The sequence below is a fragment of the Culex quinquefasciatus genome, chromosome 3 (assembly GCF_015732765.1).
Source record: "Culex quinquefasciatus strain JHB chromosome 3, VPISU_Cqui_1.0_pri_paternal, whole genome shotgun sequence".
NCBI classification, from domain to species: Eukaryota; Metazoa; Arthropoda; class Insecta; order Diptera; family Culicidae; genus Culex; species Culex quinquefasciatus.
Genome location: NC_051863.1, coordinates 185090028 through 185099791, shown reverse-complemented (window position 1 = coordinate 185099791; position 9764 = coordinate 185090028). Strand labels below are relative to the sequence as shown.

The following is a 9764-nucleotide window of genomic DNA, read 5'->3' as shown; positions in this document are numbered from 1 at the left end:
GGAGGGCCGAGGTACCCCAACAGAATCCGGAATATCTCCGGTAAAAATGGACCACATTTGTCCCCCATCTGGCAGTTCAAAATATAGACAAATCTGGATCTTTTGCAACCGAAAGCATCCAAATTGGTCAATTCTATCAAAAGTTATGGGATTTCTAAGAAAAAAAATAGGGGTCAAATGACTACCCAAGCGTTTGAGTGTTAATTAGGGTCCCTAGTATTGTAATGTCCGATGCAATGAAAAAAATACGATTCGATAGTTTTTACTCATTAATTTTATTAATGTACGTAGAATTTCGCGTTACAACAAAATAGTATGATTAAACCTAGCGTTTATAGTATACCGATATAGACGTTTTGTTAAGAAAACACGAGATATTTTGGGGGTCGAGCAATCAAATATGATTTTTCAGTACGAATCACAAAATTTTGACCTTCACTTAAAATCACATTTTAATCATCTTTTTTTGTTCGGGGGTCGGGTATAAGTTTGTCTCTCTCAGGTTGTCTTACCAAAAGTTGGGGTCTCTTAAACCGAAGGGGGTGGTCCCAAACGAGGGGGAACTTAATTCTAGAAGTTGTATCGACTGTAGTATACATTTTGTAATCAATACTTGGCGGTTGCATAAAACGCCACTGAGGGATTATTAGCGTGATTAAATATTTGAACATTTGTGCGATTAATTACGTTTTGTCTTCTTACATCCTAGAGAAAGTCGACTTTTTTATGAGTAGCGTTAATTTTGTGAAATAGGAATAAGATTTTCTCGAACGAAAACATTTAAGAGGGGGGGTTGGTCCTAGCGTCTAGCGATGTTCCGGCGGAACTTTTGGTACAGCATTTCCATCGTCCGGAACTCGGGCTCGTAGATGTCCGGCAGTTCCTGGTCCAGTGCGTGACAGTACACCATCGAAACCGACCGTGTTCCGTGCTGTTTGAACTCAAACTCCATCAGGTGCTTCACGAACGCCACATTTGGTCGGATCTGGGGTCTTCGGGCCTTCACGTGGTTGTAGGCGTCCTTCAGGCTCATCCGGTGGTACTTGATGAGGTACGCCAGGCAGAGGGACGCCGACCGACTAACTCCGGCCACACAGTGGACAAGCGTTACTCCACCGACGCGCACAGACTCCTGCTCGATCCGATCGGCCACCTCGTTAAAGTACCGGTCCAGATCCGCTTCGCGGTTGTCCTTGACCGGAACCCTCATGTAGCCGGTGGTCTCATCGCAGGGCAGTGGAGTGTTGGGAAGTTCCTGCTCGGTCGTGGCGTTGATCACCAGCGTAACGCCCAGCTGTTGCATCGTCGGTACGCTGGCAGCACTGCCCCCGCAGAGGTACAGATTGCGGAGCAGTTTGGACACGCCGGAGAAGCTGAAAAGAATGGGAGAAAATTTATTAGTAATGCTGGTTTGTTGGTGGAGAGGGGGGGGGGGGAGGAAGCTGTTTACAAAATAATAAAATTCGTGCCAGACAGCAGGGCCAGCAGCGTTTCTGGTCTGATCGTAAAAAAGAGGAAAAAGATTTAGATTTTTCTCAATGGCACCGTGCCAATCACCTCTGACTTGGGCCAGGGGCCAGGAATGTGACTAAGGTGGCGAAAATGTGTGTTGTTTTCTGCCATTTGTTTCGAGGGAAAGGTCTCCGGGGATATTCTTAAGAAAAGAGGCAATTTTTTACCATTTTAAATTTAAACAATTGAGACTTTCTTTTACTTAAGGATTAAGTTTCACTAAATCGGTTAGGTAACATTACTTGAAAAGAGCTAGCTCAAAAAGCAAATTCCGTTCTTATTGGAAATATTGCCGTTGAATCGGAAGTAACTTGCATGCAAGTTTCTACATTAAACAAAAACCTAAAAGGATGTTTGCTCCAATTGACTATGATTTGTCGTTTCGTTTGATCTTAAATGTACAAACAAAACTTGTTTCCACTCGCATCTGTAATGCATCGTCTTAAAACTAGTTCAAGCTCGCTTCAAAGGCAAATTTTCTTCGGCACAATATTTCAAAGGTGGATTCAAGAAACCTTCAGGTGCGCAGTCATTATTTACCCTTTTCCCCGACCCAAGAATGTGGCAATATGCATCGCAGACTGTCGCCACGACGTCCACGGGTTGATCCGCTCAATTAGTTACACTCAGGCTGCTTAAAAGTTGATTAATTAGTCCCACCTTTCGCCCCGAGGTGCATACGGCGGGTGTGGTGTGCAAAATACCAAACCTTACAGAAATAGTTCACCTCGCCGTTACAGAGTCCAACTTTGTCCAACTCCAACCATCTGGCCCCATTCTCCGTTGCGTTGGCCTAGTCCATACGGTATTACTCATCGAGCGCGGGGAGAAATTCCTTTGGCCAATCGTCAGCCAGCAGCGCCATGTGTGTGCTTGACATGGTCCGCGAGTGGCCCCATTTACCCCAGAATTGTCAGGTTTTTTAAGTCACGGTGTAATTAGCTCGAGTACCAGAGTGGAATTTTGCACAAATGGATGGGTTTGCTCGCGAAATACAAAGAAGCTGGGAGTCTTTGTTGATTTTGACTGTTGATGGAGACGCATGGTCCTTGACTTTATTTTTAGAAGCCGTGTAAACAAAGTGAATTGTGGCATTCTGAAATAAGTCGCTCCTTTTGAGACTAAAATGAGTATTCAAATTGAAACAGAAAACACGAATCAGCTTTTAAAGAAAAAAAGAGTCAAGAAAAATTTCAAACAGAATATTCTATGGTTTTAACTTGTTTTTCTAAACAATCATTACAGCCGAGCAAACCTTCTTTTCCTTGATTATTTTGACTCATTTGCACGATGCAATTTTAAGTCACTCACACATGGTCAGAGTTAAAGGCATAAACAGACGTACTTCAATCTCCGCCATGAGCAACGGTCATTTCAAATTTAACTAGAATCATAAAAGTAGTTCTACAAAGTGTCACACCACACACTGATGGCGCCACCAGATCCTGCAAAAAAGTTGTAATTATTCTTCACGCAATAGGTTTCGCTCGAAACTTGATGTAATTTTACATGATTGGAATGCTTGCTTAACCGTCCCAACAATGTCTGTCCACTTGTCTGTGGTCACGGTGCGACTTGCCCCTTGAGCTTGCGACGACTCATTTGGGGGCCAAGAATTCGGACGCGCTTCGTCAGGATGCACTTTGGCGCTGCTAATTATGATGGATGGTCAGCACAAATGACACATCTTGTGCAACTTTTTTTTTTCATTTTTTTGCTAGTTAAAACACGCAAGAATGAGGAAGCGAATTTGACTCGATTCTGCCCATTTCGACTCGAAAATGCTTCGCGACACAAGTCAGCTTGAACAAACACACTTATAGCAGGAAAACTTGCCACGACATCAAAGGAATTTCATGTATTGTCAAAAATAACCAAGAGTTGACGCGTCGTGACGAATGTTCACGAAGCAAAAAAAAAAACGCCGGCAATGTTACGTAAAACAATTAAACCAACACCGAGAAGAAACAAAAGGTGATGTTTTCATTCGAGTTGACACTTTTTTTTTCTTACTTCTGAGTGTGTGTTGCGTGCGACAACTGTTTAGTCATGATCGTCAACAGCATCGTTATTGGCGTCGGTCGGGAAAATTCGTACTTGTGTGGTCGCGAAAAATAAGAGAAGAATTTTCTCTCTACACGCAACTCGGATTGACGTATTTGAACAGACAAATGTATTCATCTAGCTGGTTGAAACAATTAAAGCATGATTGGTTGGCTAAACTTATGCTCTGGGGGTGGATATTTTTAAATGATCTGTGAGAAGATATTTTAAAGCAGATCTAAATTAGAAAAAAAACGAGATGCTTGCTTTTCTTTAAGATTTTAAGTAGGAGGAAATATATAATTTGCATTGTATTAGAAAAAATATACTTTCAAACCATTTCCTATTAGACCGTTGCAAATATATTTCGAAGTTCATGAGGCTTTCTAGGCAGAAATTTACCAAAACATTCAAAGTGTATTTACATGCCAGCTTTTGTTTGCATCAGATTTGCTATCTCTTTCTAGCAAATGTTTTCTATGAGGCGACTTCTAGCTGGTTTCTTTTTTGACCGCCCGTTCGATATGTCAGCCAACATATTTCGCAGGGCTGTGACAGCTCGAGCTCGATCATTGTTTGCATCAGAACACTGTGACGGATAGTTCGTCATTTTTGAGTTAAATTATTTTCAAGCCTTATGTAATTTAATTATTTATTATTTACAGTATTTTTCACAAAAAAAAATTATTTGCTAATCAAAAATAACTTTAAACGTTTCTTTGTCCAGCAGTATTGCAAATAAATCATGCCTACACACTCCCCTACAGATGTTTGCTTAGAAATCGATTATTGGTTGATATGCACACGTGAAGGTATATCTAGAAGTCTTAATTAAGAAGTGTATTCCTCCGTGAGGAAGGAAAAAACATTTTTCAATACATTTTATTTGACAAAACGACACCTTTGGACCTATGGCTCAGGAACGGAACAAAATTTTTAAACATTTTTGTCAATTTTTGAATAATTCGTGATTTTTGAAAATATGTTCAAAGCAGTCGTACAATTTTTGAACAATATTTTGTAAGTAAAACTAGATTTCAACTGCCAATCTAAATCGTTTTGTAAAATTGAAAGAAAATTTACAGACCAGTTGTTAAAAATAAATTGTTCAATTATTTTTTTTAATTCTTTCAACACAAATAAGTAAAAAATACATTTGAGTTTTTGCATACTTTTCAACATTACTATAAATTTAATTTCAAAAGAATATTTTTTAGAGTTTGTGAATTTAAAAAATATAACGTCATGATTCGAATTCTCGGACGCTTCGGAACCCGGACACCTCATCTTGTTTTATCAATTATTTTAATAGGTATAAGTTTGCTTACCCGAGCAGGGGTAAATAACACGGGAATACCAAATTTTGGTATTACTTGGGCAAATAACAGCGACCAAAATGTGCCCTTGGTTGCCCAGTAATAGATGGTAAAATACCATGAAATCATACCAAAATCTTGTATGTGTAAGGGCACAACAATACCAAACCATGTTATTCCAAAGGTAAAATAATACCTCAAAATAAAACCATTTCAATACCAAGTTGAGGTCTTCTGGATTTTAGAACATTGCTTGAATACCAAAAGTTGGTATTGCCATGGTTTTATTTTTAGGTATTCCCGCACCCTTGGAAAATCATATTTTGGTATTTCTGTGGTCTTTCACATACATGATTTAGGTATGATTTCATGGTATTTTACCATCTATTACTGGGCAACCAAGAGCACATTATGGTCGCTGGTATTTGAACAAGTAATACCAAAATTTGGTATTTTCATACCATTTTTAGTGCAGCAGTTGCAGTTAGTGAAAAAACGGAAATTATTCATATGCAACAGCCAAATCTACTCACCTGATGATTCCATGTTGTTATTAGTGATATTCTTCACCACACCGAATGCATTTGTCATTGATGAACGGCCTGTGCTTGAAGTTCTTGAAGCTTCTGAAAAATAACAATATTGAAAAATAAGTATTATTAAAATAAAACTGAATTGAAATTCACCAAAATTCATTAATCTGTCGATTGACTCGTTTTTCAAAGTATTTGGTTATCCCGACTTAGAGATATTTCAACGTTTTTGAAAAAAATATTAGTGGGTATATCACACTAATTTTTAAAATCATCTTTAACATTTTTGGGTTTCAAGTCATTTTAGCGCAAAATTAATTAACTCGTAAAATTTTTTTAAACAAATTTCCCATAGTTTCAGAGAAAATTGATGAAAGCTTTCAATATTCAAATAATACCAAAATGTGCCATCCTGACTTAGAAAATTTTCCACAATTTCAAGTAATTTCTGTAGGGGGTATATCAAAAATGTTTAAAATCAAGTTTGAAATTTCCGGTTTTGAATGAAAGCATTCGCTTTGAGACATCATTATAGCGCAAAATTAATTATTTTGTCAAAATTGGTCAAAATTTTCCCATAGTTGCAGAGGAATTTGATAAAATACTGTGATACCAAAAGAATACCAAAATGTGGTGTTCGATCATTGACAAATTCTGCAATTTTGCAATATCAAAACAATACCTTAAATTGGTATGATACCACATTTTGCTCTTGCATAATCCTTAAGACAAATTTTAAAGGGTCCAGGAATAACAAAATTTGGTATTGATACCAGAGAAAGGTATTATTACGCATTTCCCTTGTTATTTACCCATGCTCGGGTAATAATTGTCAAAACTGTGTTATTTGATGAATTCTAACTTCAACTTTCATTTTAAACTGGTTTGGACGCTGTAGTCAATGCTAAAACAATTAAATTAAATTAAAATACAAGTTTACCAAAAATTAGAAACATTTCATCGAAGGCGTGCAAAGCACCGGGAAGGCATAGCAGAAAATTATGGTTCTAGTTTCTTTAAATTCTAGTAAAATGTTACACAAAGTTTCGATTGTTTTGATGTTAACAGCTTATTTGAGACCTAAAGAATGCCATTCACTAAAATTTCAATACAAATTAGTGCGATTCGTAAGAAAAAACGAGTGTCCGGAATTCGAAGCAAAAGTGTCTGGATTTTGAATCAGCTTCTTTCAGTGTCCGGGATTCGAAGCACATCAAGTCATTTTAATTTTAAAATTCTGATGATAAATTGCTAGAAAATACACATTTCGCATGATTTCTCTTAAAATTGACTGTTTATACTACATTTTGATGATATTCATACATTTACAACTTATTACATGATTTTTTGCCAGCTAATACAAAAATGACATGATACTAAGTGTCCAGATTTCTAATCATGGTAACATTGGTAACAAATAGGTTTTTGAAAGAATCTATTTTTTTTTCACTCTTTTCAATATCAGCAGCTTTTTGAAATTGAATTGGAAATTTAAACTTGTATTAGTTTTATTTCAAACATGACCAGTTCTAATTTTTTGTGAATGTGAAATGGGAGATCTAAACTCAAGAATAAATTTTATAAGTCATGGCATTCCTTTGCAGGTAGGACCTTTTGAAAATTTTATTTAGTGCTGATCAAGTCTATTTAAATACCAAATTATTTTAAATTTTATTTTAACAAACAAAATAATTTAAAACTTGTAATTGAAAATCATTTTCGATTCTGCACTATTTTGAACATGCCAGTTTCTTAGTTTTTAATTATTTCATTCAGTTTTGATTGTTCAAACATGATTAGTTAAGAATCAGTGTTGAAGAGTTTCAGAAAAAAAATCAGTTAATGTTTCAAAACATAGACAGATTTTAATAAATATTCAGCAGTTCTTTGCAAAATAATTTTGATTTCAAAACAAAACTGCTTAGTTTTAACATAATTTTAACGGGAGAAATCGTTTTAAGATTATTTGTTTTTTTTTTTTTTTTTTTTTTTTATTAAAGCAATTCAAACATTACACAAAAAATCGATATTTTAATTTTTTGCCTAGCTTTACCAGCGAAAAAATGTGTTTAAAATTAGTTTTCCTTGAAAATTTGTTTTTTTTTTGCCTTTTTTGTCCCTAGATTCAGCGATTCAAAGTTCTGCGATTTTACAAAAATAACTCCAGGATGCTCACTAAGTCGATGCCTCTGTGGTCTCTTGTACTAAGCTTGCTGGTTTTCCTATCAAGAAAGCATAAGAGAGCACAGAGGCATCGAAATACTGATTGTTTTTTTGTGCATGGGGAAAATTAGGAAGCATTTAGAAATCATGTTAAGTCAACAATATTTTTGTTTTGTTTTTCTGCGATAGATTTGATAAAAGTTGTCAATTTATTTCAATGTTTAGTTTTATGTTTACATTGTTTTTATAGTTATTTATTTTAGGGCGGATTTAACCAATTTTGAGCTATCGTGAAAATACAAATAATTTCAAAAAATTAAAATGTAATTAAACTCAAACATTTAAATGCTAATTTATTGATAAAATCGTGTATTATTAATTTTTTAAAGATCTGTAGTTTTAAATACTGTGCTAATTGAAGAAGAATGTACTTTTTTAATGGTTTCAATAACTTTGTTGATTGATCATAATTCAAATTCAACAAATCTACTATGATCAACGAGTCTGCCCAAAACGACTGTTAGAACATTTACCGCCACCACCATTCCAATTTTACACCCATCTTTTTTAATACCTCGTCACACTGTCGCCATTTCAACTAAGTGTTACCTTGAAATTCCTAACTCCCCACGACCCACTCGAGACAGATGATTTCCTACCTCAACCCAAGAAAAAAAAACATCAGATTTCATTTCCCACTTTTTCGCCACATAAAAACACAGATGTCGAGTGAAAAAAAAGAATAAAACCCGATGCTAACTCAAAGTGACCGCACACGTGCCTTCCCTTTCAAAGTAGACTTTAAAAGTTTGATGTATAGACTTCGTCGAGAGTGGTGGTCAGGGAAATCGAAGGGGTTGGGGGAGGGGAAAACACCACAGCTCACATATTTTCCGCCCATCAGTTGGGAAAATCTGTACGAAAAGCGAGAAGGGGGAAAAACAACCGATCGGAATCTCAGCGTAATAAACAGCAAATTTGCTGTGAATTCATCGGGTAGAGTGAAAAATTCCTATGGATTCGATTCATCCTATGTTAACCTTCAATTGTCTTGTTTTAATATTACTTTATATTTTTTTTTATAATTTTCAACTCACCTCGTTCCCACTGCACTAGCCGCAGCCGTGGCCACTGCCTTGTGCGGATTCTCATGGCGCTCCAGCAGCGCTTGGATCTGGTTCTGGACGGGTTTGGCCGTGGGCAGCACAATGCCGGAACAGCAACCGCCCCCTCCGTGGGTGTCCCCGGCCGTGGGGTCATGGCCCGACGACGGCACGTCCGAGCTGGCCCGCGGCGTAATCGGATCCTCCAGCAGCGTCGCCTGGAGACTGTCCAGATGGTGCTGGTGATTCACGCTGTTGACGTTGACGACCTTCATTTCAGTGTGTCTCTTGTTCCGTCACCAGACTTGACTTGGCAAGAAAATTGCAGGGGATTTGTACTCGGAAGGCAACTCTGCCAACTAAATGTCCGTCCACTAATCTCTTCACTAAGCCGCACTCAACTGTGCTTGTTGGCTCTAAACTTAATTTCCTCGTAATTTCTAGCACAAAAATAATCAATACCGGTTCAACGTTCTACTTCACTTCGTTTATGGCAAACTTCTAGAACTGTAACAAATTTTAGCGTGTTGCACGTTCAAAACTCGACTCACGACTGAGCTCTGCGAACCGACTGCGATTGGAATGCTACCGCCGAACTCGACGACTGCGTTGTTGGTTTCTACACAGCTGGGAAATGGCCTGGCCTCTGCGAAAGGGGGCGCCTGGTTGGTTATGTGGGGACTAGGTGAGCAGCAGCAGCAGCGTGACTGGCAGTGAAACGGGGAATGTTAGTGGACTGTGGGTTGAAAATGAAACAATTTTGGACAAAACCAAATCATTTTTGAAATTGAAAAAAAACATAATTTTCGAATTTCGTTTTTGAATGGATGAGCAATTTGGCAAAATACTAGATGGCATTAACAGCAAAACTTATATGTAATACCAATTGTAGCATTATCGGGGTCAAAACTTACGTGAAGCATCAAGGGGGTTAAAAAAGTTGGAAATGCAACTTCATCCGGCTGTATCTCGGTGAAAACTCAACCGATTTGGATTACTCTTAATGCATTCGATTCTGAAGGATGTCAAGAATCACCTCCAACAAGGAAGATCCAAAACAGATACGTCTACCCTAAGTTACAATAAAAAAGGCA

General features: G+C 37.4%; 1 protein-coding gene across 1 annotated transcript; it reads right to left on the bottom strand.

The window, feature by feature from the left end:
• Positions 1-259: 259 nt before the first annotated feature.
• On the bottom strand, positions 260-9289 carry LOC6039442 (dual specificity protein phosphatase 18). Its single transcript, XM_038264498.1, has 2 exons — positions 8665-9289; positions 260-1373 (listed from the first exon to the last, which is right to left on the bottom strand). The coding sequence occupies exons 1-2, from the start codon at positions 8943-8945 to the stop codon at positions 800-802; spliced, it is 855 nt and encodes a 284-aa protein (XP_038120426.1). The 5' UTR covers positions 8946-9289; the 3' UTR covers positions 260-799.
• Between the last annotated feature and the right edge of the window lie 475 nt (positions 9290-9764).